The sequence below is a fragment of the Symphodus melops genome (assembly GCF_947650265.1).
Source record: "Symphodus melops genome assembly, chromosome: 10".
NCBI classification, from domain to species: Eukaryota; Metazoa; Chordata; class Actinopteri; order Labriformes; family Labridae; genus Symphodus; species Symphodus melops.
The window spans coordinates 3,613,733-3,639,497 of record NC_136700.1 but is presented as its reverse complement, the minus strand read 5'-3'; the positions used below and the strand labels follow the sequence as shown (position 1 = coordinate 3,639,497).

At 40.0% G+C, this 25,765-nt stretch overlaps 1 protein-coding gene across 2 annotated transcripts in view; it reads right to left on the bottom strand.

Annotated features, from left to right (window-relative positions):
• The window catches only part of cntn5 (contactin 5), a 101,598-nt gene that overhangs the window by 46,512 nt on the left and 29,321 nt on the right, over positions 1–25,765 (bottom strand). For both annotated transcript variants that reach the window (XM_079353292.1, XM_079353293.1), the window contains exons 2-5: positions 24,274–24,392; positions 11,553–11,759; positions 6,366–6,489; positions 6,079–6,254 (exon numbers count right to left, since the gene is read on the bottom strand). In XM_079353292.1, coding sequence (XP_079209418.1) covers positions 6,079–6,254; positions 6,366–6,489; positions 11,553–11,759; positions 24,274–24,328 — 562 coding nt within the window. In that variant the 5' untranslated portion in view covers positions 24,329–24,392. The remainder of the gene's footprint in view (positions 1–6,078; positions 6,255–6,365; positions 6,490–11,552; positions 11,760–24,273; positions 24,393–25,765) is intronic.

Sequence of the window (25,765 nt, the reverse complement as noted above, 5' to 3'; positions counted from 1 at the left end):
ACAGCTCTACAACACATTAAACAGCTGAAATCTTGTTGTTTTTGTTTAATCTAGAAAATGGAAATCAAGTTGTATACAGGATGTGTCAGGTTGGACTGGTATACTTCTGGATGGGGCAATGTGTAACCAGCACGGGCTAGCTGTTTAAGCATCGCTAGCATTAGTCACACTCCATAAACTAATTTGGCTTTGTTTACCGATAGATGCTTTGAACCTTTGTTCAGCTATGTTAAATAAACCTTTCGGATTAGGATTCTTAGCAAAAGTTGTGAGAATAAACAATCCCTAATAAATCATTATACTTTTAGAATTCAGAGCCTTTACCAACAGCATATTGAATCCTGTAATATGACAGGTTTGTTTTTCACCTACTGATGTTTACTGTATGTGCTAGTACAACAAAGCAGGCCACATTTGGAGTCCCTTTGCAGCCTTCTTGTTCCAAAAACAGCCTGTTTAATTTCTAGTTGAAGCGACTCCAAAGTGTGGAAAACGAGCGACAGACTGCTGACCCAGGGCAGGTCCCCGCGTCTCCACCACTTTCATTTCATCACTTTGAGGGGCAGTGTTTACCGTCACCCTGGAACTGGTGGATAATTATGCCTTCGAGTGACTTGTGAAACCTGCGTTTCTTTTAAGATTCTGGCACATTCAATAATGATGGCTTTCATCACGAAATGTAACACCCGGCCAATTTCCTGTCAAAGTGTATATCTCTGTTTTTTAATCAGCGTCTTTTTCTTCTTGTTAAAGCACTAAGATGTGTTACATTTTATATTCTGGTCACGTACGTTTAAAAAAAATATATTCACCAGGACAAGAAAAAAACTGCTCATACATGAATAAATGTACAAACAAAAGGTAAATTTAAACCATTAAAACCTGGAGAGAAAATAGCTCAAATATATCCAAAAAGGAATAGGGGGAGAGTAAATATTTAATGTGCTATGCTGCACTTTTTCTGGAGAATAAACCAGGAGTGCAGCCTGTCATACATCTTGGATTCAATCCACACCACATATCAACCTTCCATGCCCACAAATCAACCTCGGCCTGTGCAGCAAACAAGAGGAAAATCCTGAATAAACAGTAAGCACAAAGCAAGGATTTCTAAAATACAGCCGACTGTAGATAGGCTAGTTCAGCTCCCTATGTAATTAAATATGAACGAAGATCGATTGAACCTTTACCTTAAATTGATTTCTAACAGATTGGATTTTCTATTCAATGGAGGAGTAAACATTCAAGCTGAGGGCTTACTACTATTTCTTTTTTATTGTAGCTTTCTTGGACTGCTATACTATCATGACACTGGGTCCTGTTATCTGGGCCCATTTGCCATGTTTGACAAGTGTTGATTTATTTGTGCTAACAACCTGCCACAGGGATGGAGAGCTGCTGATGTTCATGTTAATTATTCATTCACAAGTTGCCGTCCCTGGCCTGACAGTTTTGTAAGAGAAGTTTTTGTTTCGTTCTTTTTAAACTTGAACTAAACTCATATGTTTTTGCAGATTAATGTGCTGTCTTTTATGTGCAAATAGACGAGATGTAGGTGAAGAAGATCTGTCTAATATTGATACACAGGGTTAGGACTTTATTAATTGTGAAGAAATCAGTGAATGAAGGTCCCTCAGTTGTTAATAACGTTTATTTAATATGATGAAGAACAAAAACAGAAATAAGTGACCGACAACACTGCAGCGCTGTAAATACAGTATTATTGTGTCGACATTTTTTTCCTATGAATTATTCAGCCAGGCCGCTTATGTTGGAAACTCAAGACTTCCTGCCTAATTTAATAAATAATAAATGTAATTTTCGTCTCTATGTGTTACAATTTGGCTTCTGGAAATGACTGTAAAATGTGTGTACTGTAGAATGGTAACAATTCCACCTAGAGTACGGTATATCCAGTGAAATATACCCTTTACACTCATTTCTAAACATGACCAGCAATCAAGGGCTTTCCTGGAAAGCATCAGCAGGCCCAGACGAAATTATACATTTCACATTCAGGCAGCAGCAACACTGGCTGTTTGGAGTAATAAGCCATGCTAAGCAGTAAAAGCCACCCTGACTGAGAATGAAAGGAGGAAACCTCGATAAAAAGGAACGATGCTGTCTGATTGCCAGCTGAGAAGTACATTATTGAAGCACATGCATGATCACTTAACATGCAAATACATGACAAACAAATAAAGACCAAACGGATGCGCCAATGACTTCTAAATAAGACAGTCATCTTAGAAGAATGCATATGGTAGTGAATCCAGAGCTGAGGCTCAAATGAATCTCTCACTGGCCTCATCATTTCCCTTTCCAGACCACAGCTCTGTCAGTGAAGCTATGTCAAACCCTTTCATATGTAATGTCAAAACAGCCTCAAAATTACTAATAAACATGTGTCCACATGAATGTTTAAAATTCAGGAATGCAGTCATGTAATTTGTAGTGCGCACAGGAGCAGGTGCTCAATGCTAATTAGTTATTTCAAGATGAGTTTGAATTCAATCAATGGGCATTAAATACATATCATTTCAGTGTGCAGAATATTGGAGTGTGGAGCGTATGTGTGTGTGTGTCTTCAAATGCCCAAGTCGAAGCATCCCGTTAATTTCATTTGTACTGTACTGCTCAGAGTGGCTCAATACCTGAGCCGCAGCCAGACTCACGTCTGCAGAAAGAGAAGGAGTCTTTGGGGAGTAAGATCAGAGGCCTCCTTTCTGCCTGCTGCCTTCAAAGTCACAGCTGAAAAACAGCCCAAGTGTGAGTTCAGCAGCTCAGAATTTCAAAACAAAGAGGAAAAATAAGGCATCCTTTCGAAACATCTTTGGAGCACATACAGGACCAGTGGACAGAATATAGAGAGCACTGAATGCTCCTCATTCACTCCGTCTGGTCCACTGTTCATCTCTCCTGATTCCCAGCATCAAGGCTGCATTCAGTCTCCCTGTTTGACTTAACAACCACCTGGTCTACAGGGTGCAGAGGAAGGCTGCACGGGAACTAAATGTCAACCACTACTCAGCCCTGCAAAATCTTTTTGGCTTACCAGCTCATTTATTTAGCCCAACTGAGCATTTGTGTTTTTGTTTGTTTTGTCTGACCATTATCATAAACCAACATTTGTAACAGTCAACATCCAAAAGTCTCTACACATACAAATAAAAGACTGGTATTGCGAGCACCTACAGGACACCTAAGCAATGACGAATCACGACATGCACAGTGAAGAAATGAGGGTTCAACATGAACATCTCGACATCAGGGACCTCGGCTTAATTAAATGAAACTCTCCGTTGTCCAAACAAAAAGTGACTTTTCTTCGGTCATTTTTATTTATAGATGGACTGCACATGTTTAGCCGATTTTATAGTGACATCATTAAGTAACAATAAAAAACTAACATCAATAAAAACATTTCAAATACTAACATTACTGTGACTTGTTAAACTGTTTGGTACCAGTGTTGGCTGACACATGTCTAATATGTTTATCAATTCTTTTCAAGTCTTTATAAAATATAAAAGCATCCAATTACTTCTGTAAAACGCTCCGTTTATGTGGAAAAGATCAGCTCATGTGTATCTGAACTTGTTAAAGAAGGGGACAACTGTGTCAGAGCCTGAAAATGTGCAGTGCCAACATGAAAAGGGAACAAAAAAGTTGAGCTCCACGCTGAGTGATAAATACCCACCATTTGTTATGCTGGAAAAGAGAGGGAAGGTTCTGCATCTAAATGTGTGCTGCAGGGCACCGCTCTTTGTTTCTGTGACTAGCCTTTGAAGGGTCGCATTTGAAGAAATGTGGACTGAGTGTGAGGCTATTACACATTGATGCTGTTGAATATTTGCACAGCACAAAGCACAAGAAAAAGACAGCCCTGCTGCTTCAGACACAGAGCAGTCGGGGATAACATTAGAAAAGAAGACTATATTCTGTCATGGGATGAATTAAAAGTTCAGTTAGCAGTTACAGCTATTAAGCCTGATAAGCTTACTTGGTAATCACCCTAAACAAAGAGCTCTGTCTATCGACATGAAAAAAAAAAATCAACAACCTCCATCCATTTAAAGAAAATCATTTTTCAGCATTTCTTCAGCTGTATGGTGATTCTATGTGCAATACAACGAATCACACACGGAAATCTCAGACTGCTTCAACAATAACAACAACAGGTGGTGAGATGAGGGATTTGTTGCTGACTCTGTAGTACAACGGAGACAGCCCCACATGTTTATTCAATGAGTGATATTTACGGGTTGTGACTCCAAACCCCAGGGCCACACAAAAGTTGCAGCACTGCAAGTAAACGATATGATTAGTCAGAAAGAGTTGAATAATAATGAAATCATGTTGTGGCCGATTATAGGCTATATTTGCTGTGATACTTTTAACCTGACACAGTCAGGGCTGCAGATTTTACACATTACTCTCTGTCATCCGCCACCAACTACAGGATACTCACTGACTGGTCTGTTATAGGTAGAAGAAATTCCAATTTAGTGCAACAGTGGCTGAGGTGCAGCTGATGTGTGACGGACAGGTGGCCATCGTCCCAACTGACACACCTGCCAATCAACCCCACATGACCCCGGACACATCCTCTGCTGCAGCTCTATAATGTGGTTTTAACCCTTTAAAAAAATTTAAGATCGCTGCCAAGGCACAATTTAAGTAGTAATTTAAGAATATAGATTAGTTTTGTGGGAGGTCCATGTGAATGGAGGGGGGAAACATTGTAACTGCTTCTAACACCTGAAGGAAAGAAAAGGTACCAGGTGTATTTCAGAACACCATCTTGATCTGTAGAAGACATTACTATGCCTGAATCTCGCACGGTGGCACTATGAATCTAATGGATAATAAAATGTCAAGCAAATGTACAGTATTTATGTCTAACTAAAAATAGCTCCCCATGTCTCGGCTTGAAGCTTGGACTGAAAAATGAGTGCCATCACGTCACATTGCTCATTCTGAGGCGAAGTCGAACATTTCAGAAAGAGAGTCTCATGCTCATTTTTTACACACTGATTTGACTCTGAAGTGCAGAGAGGGGGAGGAACAGATCGTCCTGGTTAAGAGGACAGATGAAGGTACATGTCGAGGTGCAGTTTCACTCCCTCAGTAACTAGCAGCACTTTTTTTTTTTTTTTTTTTTTCCTAAAGTGTCTGTCTGCGCTTCACCATCTGGGCATGTTTGCCTGCCAACACAGTCTGGCTCTATATTTAATTTAGGACAGGTCTACTTCTGATTCATGCTCACTTTTCTGATTACGCTAATAAACAAGAAACTTTCAAAAGAAGTAATCGAAACAAGAGCTTCCAAACACCTCTAAAACTTTACTTTAAATTAAATAACTCTTATAAAATCCTTTTCCTGTCTTTGCCTGAATAGTTTGAGGCAAATCTAGCAATTTGTTTCCCCAATTATCATTGTAAAATAACTACTAGAGGCCCCTTTAACACACAGGAGAGCTGATGTACTATATTTTCTACCAACAGCTCATAAGTGAGGTCGGTGATCTCCCCGTGGAGATGCCAATAAGGCCGTAATAGTCATTGCTCTTGAGGAAAACTGTAAACCCAACAACGCATTTCCTCAGAGCATAGAGGCCCTGGTCTCTCTCCGTGTGTGCTGCCTCAGCCGGTGTTGATGTTTTGGAGTTAGGCCAGGGGATTACTGGGAGAAGGAATGTGCTTCTTGCTCTCATTTACCATTGAGACGTGGCATTTGAGGGCACATACCCTGTTAGCAGTGCAACTCAACAGTATCAGATGGAGCCTCTGGGAACTAAACTCGGCAGCGAGACCTCACCGTAGATAGCGTAGTGTTTATTTACCCCTGGAACCAAACACGTTTATTTTGACTCAGAGAGACAAAGAGCTTGAAGCTAATTATTTGCTGCACACGAGAGCCATGTTCTTCTGAGAAAAAAAAAAAAAAGTTTTTTTTTTTCTAACACAGCCCTACAGAGCTTCACTCCGCTGTATAAAGTGCATCATATGTACAGTACTATTTGACCTTCTGTAACTGTGAAGATATCTGACTGAATAAATGAAAAGTCCACTCACATGCAAACTGTAGAACAGACTCTCGACTGAGCACGGTCCCAAAGCTGTTCTCTGCTTTGCACTGGTACTTCCCATAATCACGGATCTCACTTGCATTGGTAATAATCAAATTTCCATCAATGAAGCTGTAGCGATAATCTGCCTCTGCGTCAACCTCTGTCCGATTGATGTACCAACTGAAAAATCAAGAGAAGAATTGGATATTTAATTGTATTCCACTTGAATGGCAGGCTAATGATACGTTAAAGTAGGGCTGCAATTAAGAGATGGGCAAATATATGTCTCACCTGTATGTGGGTGGTGGATTCCCCCGCGCTTCACAGTGCATCACCACTTTCTTTTCATCTGAATCCAAAGGAAAAATCACATCATCTGGCTCCTGGGTAAAAACAGGTCCAAACTCTTCACTTTCTACAGGAAAAAAAAAGAAAAGAGAAGAATGATTGCAATTATCTCGGTGGGAGAGCCATCCGGTTTTAACATCCAATTTCGTATTCTACTTCCCCTCCGGGTTGGTTAGCACAACGCTATATTTCCCGCAAACCTCTATTGAAGTAAACAAGAGATAAGCAGAAATGTAGAGGCACAGAGTGACAGAACTACAAGAAAATACAAAACTCGCAAGGTATTTTGCAGCAGAGGACAGGTGATGACACTAAATATTGTGGAACTGATTTAGTTTTTCCAACATTGGCGTATCCTTCGAGTCAGCCTTAAAAAGCAGAGTCTAAATTTGTTTGAGAGAGAAAGCCTGGAGGAAGGAGGTAAAACATCTCCTGAAGGCTAAAGGGGGGTGAAGCAGTTTACCTGCTCTGACATGATTCATATGGTGACAAATAAGAGGCTTCACACATTTATGTTCAACCTTTAAGCTACCAGATAATTGCTTCTTCACATTTGGCCACTGTGTTGTTAAGTTTATGGGGCCGAGTGGTGACACAGCGGCCCTGTTAACATGAGTTTTTTTAAACTTAGCACTCTCTGTAGAGTGTTTCTAAACATGCAGTCACATGACACCTAATGGATGTGGTTTGTTTACTGTGACAGAGCCACAATGTAACCTGGTTAGGCCATGTCAGACAACTGTTCCCTCTTCTGTCAGTTCAGTAAAATTGTTTAGTGGAGTCAGATTTTTTTTTAAAAGCAAAATTAGTAGCAATAGAAGAATCCTGTTGTAGGTATAGTAGGGGAATTTTGGTAAACTAATCTTTGTAGCAGGAGTAGCTAAGAGCAGAAGGTGAAACATTTCCTGTACTGTCATTTTGACGGCCTGCCTCCTGATTGGTTCACAGTTTTATGAGAGGTGCGATTGCTCTGAAGAATTTAAATTGCTAGTGGGGTATTGGTTTGCTGTTTTATGAATGTTCATTGATCTGTTGATCCAGTGGGGTTTAAAAGGCAGCATGTGCTGACTATATTTCAGAGAACTGTGACGTCTTCTCTCTGTGCTGCACGTCGAATGTTTTCTAAATCACATCACCCTGTTTTCGTATTTCTTTAGACAAACTAGCAATTCTCCTATTTTTGGAAGACATTTCTCTGACAATGTTAATCACACAAAGTGGCTCCATGTGGGACTTCCACATTTGTCATTGCCTTGGTTAGAAACGATGTAAGAAGCATTTATCTTTAGCTTCTTCATCTTTTCATCTCTGGCAATAATACAATATCACTTAATATTTTGTAACTGTTTGTAAATAAGATAATATTGTATGCCCTTGGTACATTTTAATGTAATTACACAGATGCACACGTGATAATCAAATATAATACATGAAGAGTGGTTATCTTCCACGGTGATGAGGTACACGTTGTAGTCAAGACCACACTAACTGAGACCAGAGTGCTCTGTGACCGAGACAAGACCACAACATTTAGAGATCAAGAACATAAATATGAATATAAGTTCATCAACACACGTACAGCTGAAGTGTCACTCAAGAAGACCGTAACACTGGGAAGGTTATGGACGCAACCAGGGGGATAAAAATCCAATTATGAGTGAATATAATTTATTTGTTCTTTTAGAAAATGGGGTTATAGCCACAGTAAGGACGTGAACAAAGAGCCAATCAGTGTCAATCAGAGTGTTTATCTTTGTTAATACATAGAGTATTACTGATATCTCTGCATTAAGACATTAATGACATGTCTGGCTAACTAAAGCAAAAAAAGTAATTTAATACCTAATTTTAGTACTATGCTAAAGCACCATGGATTTTGTTACAAATGCGGCCAAATATCAATAAGCTTACAGCTTGAGTCTTTTTTTTGCTTGTCAGTCGTTGTTTCGATCTCTCCTGTTTCCTCCGAGTGCTCGTCTGTTTGATCTCACTCTCTGTTCACAGAAGTGATGCACTTACTGTGGAAGACTTTTGAGAAATATTGCATTTCAAGGAATTCAGACTCGACAAAAGAGTACTATAGGTTTGTCAGTGCTGTTCGGGAGATCATGTCTTATAACATAAAGATCTAATGGAGAATAAAAAAAATAAAAAAAAACGTTCATACAGTGTTGTGCTCTTTATGTTCCCATGTCGTGACACAGAGCAGCAGCTGAGTTTCTTAGTATGTCGATGTTCACCTTGGTTAAGACAGATTTCATAATAAGCTCTTAACCTAGATACCATTACATGACAACAATTTTCTTTTTCATCTGCAACCTACATCACACTAAAGACAAAAGAATGTTTTATTTTCTAAGGGTGTGCAGACACCCACTCTTTGTCAGCAAATGTAGTGCTCCACGGGGATATAAAAGCTCTTAAAATAATACCCTAATCAGTGGAGCGGGATCAATCAATATTAAGCTACAAAACCTGGCTGTGCATATTAAGTCAAGCAAACCATCGATACTTGCAGTATTACTAGTTCTTACAAAGCAGCAGCAGGTCTTCTTAGTTCCCATGTACAAGTCCCATCATCCATCAGGACATTAACTAAGTGGTCTCCACCTGCCCCTGTTAACTGAGGCCTACTGTGTGGAGAGGTTTTTTGTACTTGTGTGAGGTTTATTATTCATGTTGAGTTCCAGTTTCAACAAGAAAAGATGCATAATTTTTGAAAATCTACTATCAAGGTTCAACAGAAAATCACAAGGGATGTGTCTGCTGATTTCTGTAGGTCACAGACTACAGACAGCTACTAATGAAATTAAATCTGGCTAAAAGGGGCTTCAAATCTCACTATCTGTACAAGTCATGTAGATGTCAATCCTGTTATTTTTTTTATCTTTTTCATTGAAGTGCTGGAGTGAAAAACAAAAGAGAGATCCATATTTCTCTTTGACAGCCTCTTCATTTAGCTATTGTGTTGATTGTGATCTCTTTGGATAAATGATATAATGCAACAGTTCTCATCTGATGGGTCGTGGAGATGTTTGTCGTTGGTAAACATGTGACTGCAGCACTCTGAAAACATGTTGGTGTTGTTCCTTCACCTGTTTAGTACCATCTGATGTCCCAACTGCACAATTTATCATTCAATAGATAAATCAAAAGTTTTAGAAATTTAGGTCACAATTTTCATAAAGGAGTTGGTGGTGGCTCCTTATGCGAGACCAGTTAAGAACCACTGCTATAAAGTATACTGCAGAGAGTGGTTGTGAAGAGCACTGAGTTCAGCAGCAGAAAAACTGTGCTTGAATGTACAGTTTAAGGGCAAACTTCTTGTTTCTGTTGAATTTGTCTGGTAAAAGTATGAACATGACTTTAGAGGTTATACCTGCATCAACATTAACGGAGTGAAGAATACTTGTAATCCTTAAAAGGACATTGAGTTTCCTCATTATTGTTTAATGCATGGAGCCGTGACAACCTGTAACACATGGTAGAAACTATTTGAAAACATTAAAGAGCTGGATGAAACAATGAGCAAGGCAGGTTGCGGGGCTTAGAGACATATGGTGTATGTGTGCATGTGTGTGAATAAGATTATAAAGCCAGCACATACACAAGCTTGGAAGTTGTTTAAATCGTTCAAGCTCGAGTGCCATGGCCATCTGTCAGTCACAGAGCCAAAAAAGCAATATCCCCCTTTAAGCCACCAAAGGTGCATTACTTTTTGGCATCCATTTCCTCCGCTGAACATCAATCCGGTGCCATGGTATAATGCTCTTGTCAGCACTGACAATGGGGAGGCATTACTCTCGCCTTGGTGATAGAGATGTAACTCATTTTAAGGCTACACAGTGATAATGCTGTCAGAGAGTGAAAGAGACAAGGATGGGCTGAGGGGTTCAAAGAGAAGAGACAGTTAAGACTGAAAAAAAAGAAGCTAATACAGTAATAAAAGTGTGTTTTTATTCCAGATTTCTTCTCTTGATGTGGCTGGCTCATCACTTTAAATGTGTGCTGAGATCAATTCTGCAAATTCAGCAGCTACTTCAGATTTCATTAATGAAGCCCTCCATAAGCAATGAGCATGATGTGATTGATCACATATTAAAGCATCAACGTGTCATTAAATCCTGCAGGATTACTCATACTGTAGGACAAGATGTAAGCAAGTGACCCATGTAGATTTATGACGGTGTGTTTCCATGCTGGCTTTGGAGTATTAAATCTTCCCTTTGACAAAGACATCCATCATATCTATAGTTCCTAACTGACAGGAACACAGAGAGCTGGATATTGCCATGATCCCTCTTCAATTTCACAAAGGGCGCGACCCCGGCCACTGCAGACCATGCACAGCGATGATGGATAGGTGAGATTTATTTCCAGACCAAATCTAAACAAGCGGGAGGCCTTCACACTCAAAGTGTGAGCAGAGATGGCCGACTGTTGGAGGAGGGCAGAGATAACAAAGTGCATTCACACCAATCATGTTTGGAGAGGTTTATTCATACTCTGGAAGGTCGACCGGTTTGGTTTGGGTCATTTCAGCAGGTGAGAAAAAATGTCATCTGAACCAACGTGGAACCTTCCGTTAACACTAATTCTACCTGAAAACCCTGGTCTCACACTGCAGTCAAGTGTGGGGGGCATAATGGGAAAAGTTGGTTTCCAACTCTGGAAGTTCATGGAGCTCCTTTAAGTTGGAGTTCAGTCATATTAGAATTTTACATGATATCTTTAGAAAATGGGCTTTCAGAATAAAGAATGTAATCCAGGAGTTATAGCTGGAAATTAGAGGTGCTTATGTTCAAACCATTGCGAGCCATAAAGCCAAACAAAATAAAGGCAAACCAGTCTTTACACATAATCACTTTCCTGCTACTTTCTAAATAACTACTACACCACAGCAGGTACTACATTTCTCATTAGCCCCTGGCCATGGCTGCATTCAAATGTGGAATGCAAAACAAACACTTTAATTGTACTATTAAAGAGCCAATTGTGTGGTTATTGACATTTTGTACAATTTGTTTGCAAGTCTGAAGATGAACTTTAACAAACTCAAAGCAAAACTTTTCCATTTTGGTTCAGACAAGAGCAAACAAAGTGTAGTTTTGAGCGCACCATTAGCTTTACCTTCACTCCTGTAGTCCTCCTGAGAGCTGAACAGACTCACAGCTGACAGGGGGTGACTGGAGAAAGCGGGCCAGTCAGGAGTCACCAGCCCAGCGCTGTGGTGTTGTCGAGGTCTGCTGCGCGAGTCGAGCGCTGACGAGCTGTCTGCTTTCATCCGTAATATTGCTGCATATGATATAGGCCGTGCTGCAACCGCTCTTGCAAAGTCTGGAAGAAGGGGTGAAACACAGCAGGGAGTCACATTATGTGCAGTCAGTATAATGGTTCTGCTGCTCAAAGGTGGCAAACATTTGGACTGAAGAATGGTGCTATGGATGGAAAGTATCTACACCAGAGTACATACGGACAGAAAGCTTTTTGCAAATGCTAACTGGATGCTCTAAAAAATGTCAAATCTGTCATTTCTGATCCTGCAACTCTCTCCTACCCTGCAGCAACCGCTGCTTTCCTGCCATTTTCAATCACACAACCTCCCCTGCACCCCGCTTCCCCAATCACCCTGTAGCGTATATACCAGACCTTTTCCAATTATCTTCTGCCAGATCGTCTTATGTGCTTTTAACTTGGCGATGAACTCCTTCCTACCTGTTGGACTTGTGTTCATTTGCCTGATCCCAAACGGAATACATTTTCCTTATCTTCTTTGTCAGACGGCTGTTGCAGAACATCACAAGTGAAATTGAACTTTTAACTTCCCCCGGTCTCTGACTTTTGAGATTAAACCGTATAACGGAGCCGCTACAGTAACACTACTGTCGCTACTGTAACCTCCATAATCAACGGTTTACATTTTGTACTACCTTCCTAATACATTAAACCGATGAGCTCCCATGCCACTGTATAAGTAGAGTTATATATATTTTTTTCATACATAGAGTTTTACAGGTCAGAAATGTTGCTGAACACATGAAAAGAAAAGAGTGGAGACAGCAGAAAAAGGGAGGTGTCAAGATTCAGAGACAGCTGTGAGTGAAAAAATGAGGAAAAACCTGGAATGCATTTCCAACAGTCTGCAGAAAAAAAAAATGTATTGTTGAAAAACCAGACACAGTATCTGGGATTTCTGCAGAAAAATCCATATTTAGGAAAGTAGGAGTAGATTTGGAGGTTTCAAGCCTCAGTGAGACTGGATCTATTGCTAACAAGAACAGTCATTGTCCTCACCCAGCAGGGGCACGTGTTTAGTAGAAGAGAAATTAACAACAAACCTACCTCCTTATAATACATGTGTATTCTCTGTTTCTAGAACAATGCGCTGAGTTTCCTAGTTGGTTTTCAAAAAAGTCTGTATTTTCTTGGAGCATCTACGTTATCATGTAAGTTCACCTATGATGCCTTTCGGCAAAAAGATCCACTTCTTAAGCGGTACCACATACACTCTGTACTTTAGAAGTCACTGTTATCAAAGGCTCACGAATGGAAAAGTGCATCGAACAGAACGGGAGAGAAACAGCTCCCTTTAAAGTGAAACAGCCAATGATGGTTCAGAAAACATTCTCTCTGAAATGTAAACTACGACTGTTGAGTCTGTCACTACTCATTGCCTTCACCATATTCTTCTCCCACTGTCTTTTGAAGAATTCAGTCCACTTCATGTTGGGTGATGTGCCAATGTGTCGTCTTTTATGATCTATGAATGTAACAGCTCGAGATTACAGACACCATCCTTTCACCCAGGACAGCTGATCATCAGAACTTTTTTCTTCTTTTTTTTAACAAAGCCACTGTACAATCTGGCTGAAAAAGAAAGCTGCAAATTAGAGCCGATATGGAAGCATTTCTGCTCGGCTATAATGTATAAAGAGAAATTCAGAAGAGTAGAAAATCTACGCACAGCCGAAGTCGAAGCGGAGCTATACAAGGGTGTGTGTGTGTGTGTGTGTGTGTGGGGGGAGGGGGGGGGGGGGGGGGGGGGATTGTTTTGTACTAAATGATAAAGTGGTGTGAAAGAACTGAACAAAACTGAGAAATAATTATCTGCCCTTGGGGACTTGTCAGCTGCAAAAAAAATAAAAAATAAGTGAGAGCGAGCAATTACCAAGTTACATTTTGTTGAGAAAAGCAGGAAAAGGAAATCAATTGATAATTAAAAATATTCTCAGTTTAAAATTTGTTATGTAGTTGGTTGGTAGTGGGTTTAACAGTCTACGTGGCTGAAAGTCGGCTTTATCAGTGTTTAAGCTCCCAGGTGGCTAAACAGAGCAAAGCCTGCTATTAAAGATGTAACACTGATACATGTGTGCACCTGCCCGGGGACAGCAGATGGAAACTAGCATTCGCTAAATCTGGTACAAAGCATATTTTCGAAAGATTAATGTATTTTGTACATTGTCCCTGACAAATAAACTAAACTAAACTAAACTAAACTGATGAAGCCTCACCTATATATTGATCATAACATGTATTTATATACGAGCACATACTGCATGTGTAACATCCAACTAACATGCCACACTGTTAGTTATTATCTCTAAATGCTCAACAGTGGTTTTGCTAAATATGTTCTCAGCCACTCAAAGACATGTTTTTTTTACTGGAGTGTAGAACCTTTTTTTTTTGTTACTGCTCTCTTAGGAAAGGTTTTATTGGTTTGTCAGGATGAAATTGAAATTATTCAACTACTGTATGTTAATTTTCATTGTCACGATTCCAGAATTATAAAATTACAAAATCAAGTGATTCTCAAAGCCAAGTACTTTTGATACTATTATTAAAATGACAGAGATTGCAACGATTTAGGCAGCATAGTGATGCAGAAGTTAGCGCTGTTGCCACACAGCAAGAAGGTTCCTGGTTTGAATCCCCCTTCGGAGAGGACCTTTCTGTGTTAAGTCTGCATAAGCCGCTATGCATGAGTGGATTCTCTCCAGGTACTCCAGCTTCCTCTCTCTGTCAAAAAAAACATGCTGGTTAGGTTAATAAGAGACTCTAGGTTGCCCATAGGTGTGGATGTTAGAGTGACTGGTTGTTTGTCTCTGTATGTCAAGTCTGTGATTGACTGGCCACCTGTCAAGGGTGTTAACACTGCCTCTTCCCAAATGGCATCTGGGCTCAGCTCCAGCCTCCTGCCTCCCGCCACCCCAAATAGAATAAGAGATATGAGATAGAAGATATTTACGGTAATGTTGCTGATCATTGTGAACTACTTCTAGCCCTTTATGACTGAAACAAACCTTTTCAGGATATAAGCCCCAAACTTGTATAGTATGATTCTGCACTGCTGAGCATCTCCCTGTCTGACAGCTGTGCTCCTGACAGCAGCACTGTGGTTTAGAGAAGCAGCGAGTGATGACAAGGAAAGAGCTTTTTATGAAATAGGTTGATACTGTTGAAATATGACAGCTGCATGAGTGTATGTGTCAGATTTCAAAATACTGTGAGGAGAAATAGACAATTTCTCCTAGTAAGTGGGAGATGTTAACATGTCATTGTGCCTGAATGAAAATTGCCACACAGACAATATAAAGGCATTAATGGTTAGAATAACAAAGTAAAGAAGACCATCGGGTCTTATTTGTTGCAGAATTGTTGATGTTGGCTTACATCTTGATGTATTTGAGCCAAGAAACATCCAAAACACTATAAAGTTCATAGCATATACTTGTCATAGCTGGTAAATGAAAAGAGCGGTGGATCAGGTGAAGCTGGGAATCCTACATTTGGATGCAAGTTGTGCAGGGCCTGTAGAACAAGGGTGTTCAGCACAGTGATGAAAGTGCTTGAGCCAAGGCACAACTTTCTTCCCGTATGACCATGGCTTTGCCGTTAGATTGACATTATATTGATACTTTTTTTATTTTGCACGCGATCAGAGAGATGCTGATTGGACAAAGAGTCAGTTAGAAGGCTGTATTTTTGCACTGCTAAATAGTAATCCATGATAGAGCCCCTTTCCTCATTGATATCTGTTGTGGTGGAGCGTGTTACATTGGCTGGTAAGAGATCACACTGGATGTCCCTTCAGTGATGGCCAGTAATAGATCCTTAATGGAGCAAATGGTAACATGCTATTTAGAGAGAGGGTGTTAACATAGCTCATCTGGTTAGGTACAGTATTGGAGTTAGGTACAGAAGCAACATGTGGGTCAGTACTTTACAACTACCAATGTTTCCTCAGCCTGAGAGCTAAACTACACTACCGCAGGATTATAGCAGGATTGCTAACTCCCTGTGGTGAAAACAGACGCTAGAAAAAGCTGCACAGCTGCACAGAAACTTCCATTGTGGACTGAACACGATGGAAATAGTCATGCAGGAAAACACTTTAAACAGCTTTTCCCTTTGTTACCCTCAAAAAGAGGTAGTTGACTTTTTTTCCACTTTTGTGTGACCTTAAAGTTACTGTACATTGCATTGCTGGATTAAACATCTTTTCAATATCTGTCATGGAATGTTTCAGGTTCAATGAGACACAAAACTGTTTCGTCAGCTGCAAGTTTCTTTTCCCTGGAAAGTAACATTTTATAGACTAGAGCTGAATGCTGACAAATGCAAAAAAAAAAAGGAAAAAAAAGAAGAAGAAGCTTTTTTGTTTGTTTGACTACTGCAGTCAACAGGCACTTGCTCTTGTCAGCTGTCACCTTCATCTGATAAAAGCAATGACCCTTGCTGTTCCCACTGATCCCCATCTTTCACAGGGTGCAAAATCAGAAACACTCATTGTTGTTGAAAAGGCTGCACCTGCTGCCTTTCAGGGAGCTACGGCGCAATGCCGTCGGTGATCGTGTCAGGTCTTAACACCCCCCGTCATGATAACATCAGCGAAGGAGACAAAGACCGCTTTAGACTTCAGGATGGATCGCAACGTGTTCCTTTACCTTGTCCTCTTTTATCCCAGACTGTGGGTTATCTTTAATGGAGATCACCTTTCAGTGTAAAAACAAGCATTTTATAACGTGTTCAAGCAAGTATAGAAACCTAAAATGACGACACAACCTGCTCGTCCTCACGCAGGGGTAAAGGTGAGGCTAAATTAAGATGACATGTTTTAAGGCAGTAGAGGAGAGACCTGGGGAAACTCATCTACATGTATTGGGTCATTGGGTTGGCACATAGCAGGGGAAAAAAGTGCGAGTCTCAGGTTGGTCTGCAGCCCCTTGAATATGTTGAGCAAATTAATTTGAATAACATACAGTAAGGAGGTAAGACGCTCATGGGGCCTCAAGTAGACCGACATGATTAGCCATAGCCTGTAAGATTAATGAAGACCTTCACAGGGAGATTATATTGACTGAAGCTGATTATGCTTGAGACCATTTATTCAGCTGAATATCATTACAGAGCGAACAATCCATACATCATATGCAACCTCACCTCACCTCATATCACAGCGGACGACTTGTTAAAGCCCAGTAATTTTTTTTAGACCCTCGGTGTACTTTGGAGATTGCCAGAGAAGCAATGAAGCCACAGTGGTGATGAATGATAGAACGGATTATGTTGTCATTTCTCTTAATGGGAAGTATAGAAGTCTCTATCCAGCATGTTCTGTTAGTTGGAACATTAGATGGGATGGTTTGAACGAGACAGGACGGTCGCCGTTGGTGGAAACAGAAACCCTGGGGATTGGACCTGAAAGGCGAGTGCCTCTGCTTGTGTTGTTCAAATTGCCATATTTGGAATAGAAAATGCATTAGCATGTGTAATAGTGAGGCAGGCAAGAGTCAAAACAGAAAGCAGCCCAATAATTAAAAATATAATAAGACAGGCAGTAACAATGAATACAACCAAGAACACACAATGCCTGACATATGACATTTGGAAACAGAGAAGCTAAAAAAAAGAAACAGGAAAGAAAGGCAGGCAGGTAAATAGACGTGAAACTAAACATGGGCATTCTGTCCCATTATTAAATCAAATGTGGCAGACAAATACATCCGAGTTTTCCCAGCCAACAAAGGAACCATCCAGTGCAGCCTTCTTAACCCAACATATCACGAGCAAAGAGCTGGCAGAAATTAAGAAGTCTATATAAAAATATACCGGTTAGCTAGTGCTTGTGCAGCTGCTGAGGTTGCTAGGCGACAGGAGCAGGGCTTAGAAATGGATAGGTAAGGTTACTGTAGGAAGAGCTTGTGATGGAGATGGACAATCCTCAATATACCAGACTGTCTCATTCCAGTTTGGCTTGAGCAGTCTACTGAGTCTCAAAAAATGTAATTTCTATTTTCTATCTGAAATAATAAGCAAAAGACAACAAACGTATTTCACAAGCGTTGGCATCAGCACACAGGCTCATTGTATGTTCTCATGCACTCAAACTAAATATAAAAAAATCCCAGGGTACTGATTGTAGTGTTGATGACTGTACCCTCGAATGCACTGTCACTGCCAAGACTTGAATGTTGCGTCCAACGTTTCATGCCTGCAGAAAACAACAATGACTTCTTTTTTCTCCTCTGTATTTCAGTTCCTGGGCTCAAGCTTTGAGTGTAGGAGAGGCCCTCAGAGCTCAGGTTCTCCTGCCAGATGGAAAAGGTCCATCATCCCTGACAGTGGCACCACAAATAGATCCTAAAGTGCGAGCAATTTTTGTGTACAGTGTTCATAACAACTATTATCCTTTATGTATTTTCTACGTTATTTGAGTTGGTGTGGTGTAAAAGCATTATAAAGTAAACCTCCAAGGCTTCAGTGTGACTTTTCACAACGCTCTGAGTTTAATGTTTATCTATCAAAGTATGCAATCACAACAATGTATTCATTGCATGGTCCAGCTCCGAGGAGTGCATGCAAATACTCATCCATTTCCGACATGCAGCCATATTTCTGGTGCATGACTCTTTCGCCCTTGGTGAAAATGACTTCATGCATCACTTATACAGTGGTGCACATCTATATTCCCTGCAACCTGCTTTTAATATTGAGGAACCTGAGAGTCAGGTGAGGAACAGTTAAATTACTATTCCACACTTAACACTGAGAGCAACATTGTATTTCAATCAGAGGCAGACTAGAGGGAGAGAAAAAAATAGCCCCAGACAACATGCCAGCCCAGCCCACTTTTAGAGATGAGTGAAATCTAATTGTGCTGGCCTCTCTGAGTCGGCGTGATTTAAATTACTATGGAACAAAAAATGCACTGTGCTGTGGAGATAGGTGCAAAGAAGAAATGAATACTACATGTGTCCTATTCTCTTCAGAGTGAGGCTTTTGTTGCATATTTACACAGAACAGTAGGTCAAAAATCCATAACAAAAGCCATCATGTCAAAAGTATCATAATAGACAAAGACTGCCTCACACCCCCGGGAGTGGCTGCCATCGCCCCTGCTGCAGATAATATTGAAAACCAGTTTGAAGTGCAGCCCTTTTACTAAAATGTGACACATTACTGACTGAAGAACACTCAGTGCTCAACGCTGTTTTGAGTATAATGGGGGGGAGGGAACACTCCTTTAATCTATTTGCTTTGTTATCTATCCAACATAAGTGAAGATATTATTGGGCAAAATGAAAAATTCTCATGAAATCGTAAAATCTGTGGACTTTAAATTCTACATTGTGCTGTCTTACAGATGTTCAAACTTAATATTGTTCTTGTACAGTTTAAAATAATCGACATGATGCTATCAGGACTGCAGAAACAAGCAGCACAATTTTAATCTAGCTGATTGACTTCCGTTTTATTGGGGCTTTGCTTAGCGTTAGATGAGTGGGTGGATAACGACAGGAATGACAAATGTGTGAGTCTGTGTGTTTGGGTATGTCAATCAACTGATTTTATTCTAGCTTGTAACAAGTGTAATGATCGACTCATCAAGTCAAGTCAAGTACAAGATGTTATCAGAGTCAGCTCAGAATTAACTCCAGTTGCATATGAATTGACAGTGCAATCGGCTCACCGTTATATCAGTAAAAACAATGAAAAAACAACATTTCAGTATGAAAATACATTATGGCCATTAGATTTTGTAATGTCAGAGTGTAGATAAAAAGTGCACTGGGTTGGTTGCTTTAATGAAAGTTATACCAGTAAATGTTTTAATAATCAGTTCAACATAAACGCCACACCCTTGTGCATAAAGAGGCCACACTGGGATGTGTGCAGAGAAAAACTAAGATTTAATGTTCGTCCAATGGAAATTATTTGGAGACATAATTGTAGCTCAAAGGTTAATGACTTGCCATTTAATAATTTGCTTTTCATCACATTTGATTGACAGTAAAAACATGAGCAGAACTCCCCAAAGGGGACTCTCAGTTCCTGTGACATCATTCAGATACACAGTTTTCTTAATTGGAGACTTAATTTATGAGCGTCTATTCGTCTACAACCTGAAATGTTTTAATTGTTTTTTCCTTAGGAAATGTATGCACCTTTTACATGACAATTCTCTTAAAGACAAAAGTGGACACGGTCACATACAGTAATTCCCTCCACATGCAATAACCAAGGTGGAAAAATCAATCCAGGGATTAAACCCTCAAAGTCTTACGAGACACCTCATTTTCTGGGAGGCAATTATTTTGCACAGCAGTAAGACAACTTTGGTGAATTAGGTAGTAAGAGAGAATGGATGCCAAAAAAAAAGCAAGTAGAGCCAATTCTGTCAACTCTATCCACCCAAGGTACCATGGAACCAACGCCTAAGATAAGAAAAAATCAATGGACAGAATGGACTCAACTGAAACAAATTAAGTGCACAAGCCACTGAACTCCTGTTTATAAACCTGTTGAACTCGCTGAAGTCATGACTTCAAACCTACAGCTTATCCATGTTGACCTCTTTCTTTAAATGAGATGCTTGCAGGAGTTTAGTTCAAGCTTCAATACAAACACCAGCTTAATGAGGACTATACATTGTAATGATATTCACCATGATATGAATTACTGAGGATGATTGTGAGTAGGATGCCAGGATAGAGTGAAAGTGAACTTAAAAATGTGATCTGGATGTCCAGTGTGAAACATTTAAATGAACGTGTACATGGTCCAGTGAAGGCTTTGAGTTGTTTTCTACAGAGACATGAGGCAGTGTTAAAATTCAAAGCTCAACTCGCAGCATAAATTGCCTTCTATACAGTCCCCATCCGACCAACACCAAGAGTAACTGGCTGCTTTATACTCTCCCTGCCTTAGATAATTAGTTGGACCAGACCACTTTGGTCGGAAGAAAACAATTTGATCAAATACACATGGAGACAAGTAAACAACATAACACAATTCAGAGTTTAAAGAAATCTTTTTTAATCATGTAATTTCCTGTAAAATATGTATGTGAATGAATGAGCGGCCTACTGTTTCTATGTCAGTAAACCTTTAGGAAAATATCTTCTGGATTTTCATTTTACTTTGGGAACTGATAAAATCATAGTTCTAACTCTACAAAGGTGTTAATGCATACTCTAGACTAATGATTCACTGCTCACAACATGAATACTTTTCAATCATTTTCAATGGAGTCCCACATTAGACCTTAGTATTCAAGAGTTGATTTTCCATTAAGTTTCCATTTCTTTCACCACCACCGGCTGGTAGAGCCATGGCCTTTGCTATCATCTCCCATAAAGCTGACAGACACCCACCACAGAAGAGACCTTTTACCGAAACACCTCAGTGTCTGTGTTGGTCTGAAAGGCTTTCAATAGTCGTTGCACTTTGTGGTTAGACTGTCATTGAATTATTTTTTTGTTGTCTTTGAATGAGTGTCAGTCTGAGTTATCAATTCTGCAATCTGACTGAGGAAATATTTTTACACATTGTGTGGGCTAAGTCATGTTATCTTGTTCAATTCTTGAAAGCTGATGAAAAAAAAAAATTGAGCTTCTTTATGCTCTTTCGAGGGCACCAGCACAGTATGTGACAGCTAGATAATGAAGGTGGCTTGAGAAAAAAAATACACTTTACTCCATCATGCTTTTATCTGATTTAAGAGCTGTACAAGCTAAATGAGTGGAGTTGTCAGAAGTGCAATTATCTCAATTTTGCAAATATCCAACACACTGTTATAGACTGCAGCAGCAGGACCTGTAAAAATGGTCTATGGTTGAATGTAGACCCACTGATTTAGTCTTGACACCAAAGACAAATGGACAAGTAGCTTCAACTGTGAAGTCAAAACTGTTGAAGGTGCATGTGAAGCCTCTGGTTCTGGTTATTAATATAGGTGTGTCTCTAGTTGAAGTATTTCTTTAAACATGCTGTGAGGAACTTCGGGTTATGTCTCATATGGTGGTATGTGAAGACAGGCACAGGAAAGAGTCCTAAAAGCTGGTAGTGAGTTAGCATTTTAGCGCCATGGGTTCAAAATCAATCGTCCGCAGTGTAGTTCACTTGTAGCATAACAGTAGCGTTTTACTTCTCACAGGTGCATTATAGTTCACATTTCATAAAAGTGATGTTCATCTGTAAAGAGGATCAAGCTGAACAAACAGCTACGCATCAGAAACGTGTTTACCACATAGCTTATTTTTTTGCAATTATCCAAAATCCAATGCAACAATCCCATAGGCTAATTCTCATTCGAACCCATGGTGAAGCTACTACCGAGTTGGCCTACAAAAATATGTCATCAATTAGCCAGTCTGTTATAATTTTTATAATATTATTTTAATATGTCTGTATGAGAGCAAAACAATGTCTTTCTTTTGAATGTATTGTTTTTGTGTAGTACATAATTAAAATGAAGAGTAAAATTGATAATACATCACAACATGGATAATGATTTAAATAAGTAGTGAGCTTGTATAGTCAATATTTCTCCTAGTTTCTCCCACACATCCCCACGCCTCTTTAAAAATCCCTTTCACAAACTCCATGGGGAGGCGAGATTTACACTTTAAAGACAACTGCTTAAAATGCTCATGATTAGACTACAATAATCCTCCAAGTGCTTATGCAAATGAAACCATAAAACAGTCTCTCCTTTTGGTATGGACACAGGGAATAATACATACAGTAAAATACCATACACTGTATTCTATGGAGGCTTTAATCTGCTCTTTACCTGCAAACAGAGACAGACATATTGAAAAAGCTTTGCAGCTGGTTTATGCTGCACTGAGGCTTCTCATCTTGTCCATGCAAGCACAAACTGTTACTACCCACTGGTGCAGGCTGCAGCAGTGTCCAACTAATTAGGTACCAAGGTTGTGAATAACACTAAAACCACTATCTTGAGCATAAAACCTTCTCCCATGATTGTAGAAGAATAAATCATCTTACCATTTTTGCTTATGAAGCGGTTTGTGTAAAAATAATAATTGCTATTAGAATTCACAATAAAATTAAGAGGAATACAGTGGAAATAAATCATTGTAATGTGCACAATATTTTAAACAGGTGTACACCTATATGAAAATAAACTGTTTTCTTATGCAAGGCCAGGCAGCGCAGTGTCACAGACTAAAAGAGCAGCAGTGTGACAATGTTAGAAGTTACAGAGAGCAGGGTCACAATGAATAACCTTCGTTCCCTTATTCTGCCCTTTAAAAGTCTGATGTTTGCCATGACATAAAGCCAACAAAACAAGCCGTAAACCAGGGGCATGCAAAATGTCACCTTTCAAATCTCCTTCATGTTAAGATGGTGGGCACCCCCAGGCCCACCTGCAGAATTAGCTGGGCCCCTGAAAGGCCCGGGTGAAAAGGGCACTCGCGTTGTATGATTAAAATCAACATGTGCACATTCTATCAGTAGTATTAGCGCTAGCCTCCTGGCTAACATTAGCTGCCTCTGCCGGGCTCCCATCAGCCTTTGGAGCCCACTGAAATAAATCAGCTAACAAGTTCTTGTTGGCCTCAACTACCTCAACTTTGTTATGGGTTACAGAAAAAATTCAGTCTGTCCTCTATCAGGATGAGCGCCATTTATTCAGACTCTGACTGACGCTGGAAACCAAGCTAAGAACATGAGAAACAGTTGTCTCCATTTAATGTTACAGTTTAACAAGCAGACCAGTGAGGTCACCGCTCTGTGTCTGACTCACAGAGAGCAGCTCCGAGACGCACACAGTGCATGAACCCTGGACTGGTGGGTTAAAAGAACCATTAAAAGGGCAGAATCCATTAGAACGCGAAGCACATGCTCAGGACTGACTGAGAAAGATACTTGATCTGGAACTTCAAGTTGTGCAGAAGCTGTAAATCGTACCAGTCTGGATACTATAGGTAACTTAACTCAGTGTAAGGAGCAGTGTCAATGTCATGCTTGGATACAGTCGTTTACTATACACAAGAAGACCCTTAAAAGGTTTTTCATAAGCATGTTGCAGGGGTTGTTTATCTCTTTGATGGTGTACAAAAGCATCGTTTAGGTTGAATTTCTTATGCCAGCCAGGCCTTCTGTTAAAAATCAGTCACAAAAAGAAGACTGTGAAACGACAGCAGTAATGCCGCCTTATCACAGGCTGGTGCCTTTTCTGAGAGTCTGTGCTGTTTACAGCCACAGCAGGCCTTCACTGAAAAGGTGTGGAAAACCCTGTCAAAAACCTGAGACTCAGAAGCCAAACAGAATAGAAATGACCAATGAGCCGTGGCATCTTCAGTTCGTCTCAGATTTAAGTGCAGAATTCATCATTTCAAAGATGTGGCTTCATCCTCCAAGTGTGAGCATACAAGCCTGCTCTCAAATCTATAAAAGATGATTCTGCCTGCTGCATCACGTTTACAACTGCCACGTACACGACAGGTTTCACTGTGTGCTGTACAGTTTCTTCTTAAATCAGTGCTGAAGAAAACAAGTCAAAGTACCAGCATTTCATAGCGTTTGAATGTCTTACCTGAAAGGCAACTGATGATAGACAGGAGCAGAAATGGTTTCCATGGTGACCCCATACTTGTTAAAGAGGGTCCCTTCTGCAAAAATGTTAGCAGGTCTGCTTCTTCATTAAAGCTGCGCCTAAAAGCAGAGAAGAAAAAATAGCATCAACATAGCTCTCATTTGAAGACCAATCCTGGAGAAAACCACAGCACTCTAATCTGATTAGATCATATCCCTGCAGTTTGGATTAAAAAAAGGTGGCTAATATGAGCCTCAACTAGTTTACGTAAAAAGATCAAAATAAGAGGTCTCATTGTGTGAAAAGTACCTCAGCTAAGTACAGCGGGTTTTATTTCTTCTGCAATAATTGGTATAAAAAGAGTCACAGCATGTGCATGCCTCCCTATTTATAGAACAGACTGTGTGATACAGAAGCATTAATACGATCATGAGCCTAATGTTTAAATACGCGACATAGGCCATGTGTTGTTGCATGTTGTCAGTTTCCATCACTTCCTGCTTTTCCCACACCCTCTCTAATTGCCCGCGGTCTCACACAGCTCTTCAAAGTTCCCCTCATACTATGAGACTGTTGCATGGCTGGTGCTGAAAAACAAATCACACGTTTCATGGAATCAGTCAGATTGTTTGTGGCACGCACAACACTAATTAGATGGGTTATCAGTTATTTGTCACTGTCACAAGATTTAAACGTATTTGTATACAGAAAAGCTGGAGCAATATCCAGTGTTTGCGTGGCTTATTTCCAGAGCTTGTGAACTAAATATTTCTCAACCTTCAAAGAAAATGAAAACTAGAAAGTGTTTGCTCTGATAGGTATTTAAATGTATTCGTGACAAACAAACATTCAAACCCTCTCACATTCAGTTCACATGAATGAAAGTGTGAAGAGTTTGGGTATAGTAAGATCGTCATTAAGCTTTCAGCCTTCAGATTGTTGCTGCTACTGTGAATCAACGACACTGAACAGACATGACAGTTAGCTTTATGAAAAATAGATGTTTCCCAAATGAATACAACCATGCATTAGCATTTAATTACAATATCATGTTCCAAAAGAAGAATGCAAAGTGGAGGCTCTGCAGGCCCCAAAAAAACTGTCTTTCGATCGCAAATATTTCCGTATGTTGAAGTTTTTTCTGTGGTAAGGATGTGTGCGATCATCCGATCACGCCGGTCAAATGCTGAATTAATAACAGTAATGCTGCCGTTAGCAATAGCTACTGGCCTAATGCTGTACTACCTTAATGTAATCTAACACAATAGACCAATCGTATCTCATAATGTATTGTATGTAGTCTGTGCCAATGTGTGAAATTAACCTTCTGACCATGTTAGGCTCCCACTCGACCATTTATTGCAACAAAAATGTGATAGGTTCAGACTCTTCTTGAGCGCCTTTGAATGCATGCTCGCCCTTCCTTGTTTCTGTCTCTCCCTCGATCTGATTTGCAGGCTCTCTCATCTTCATTTAAGGTGTCTGTCATTTA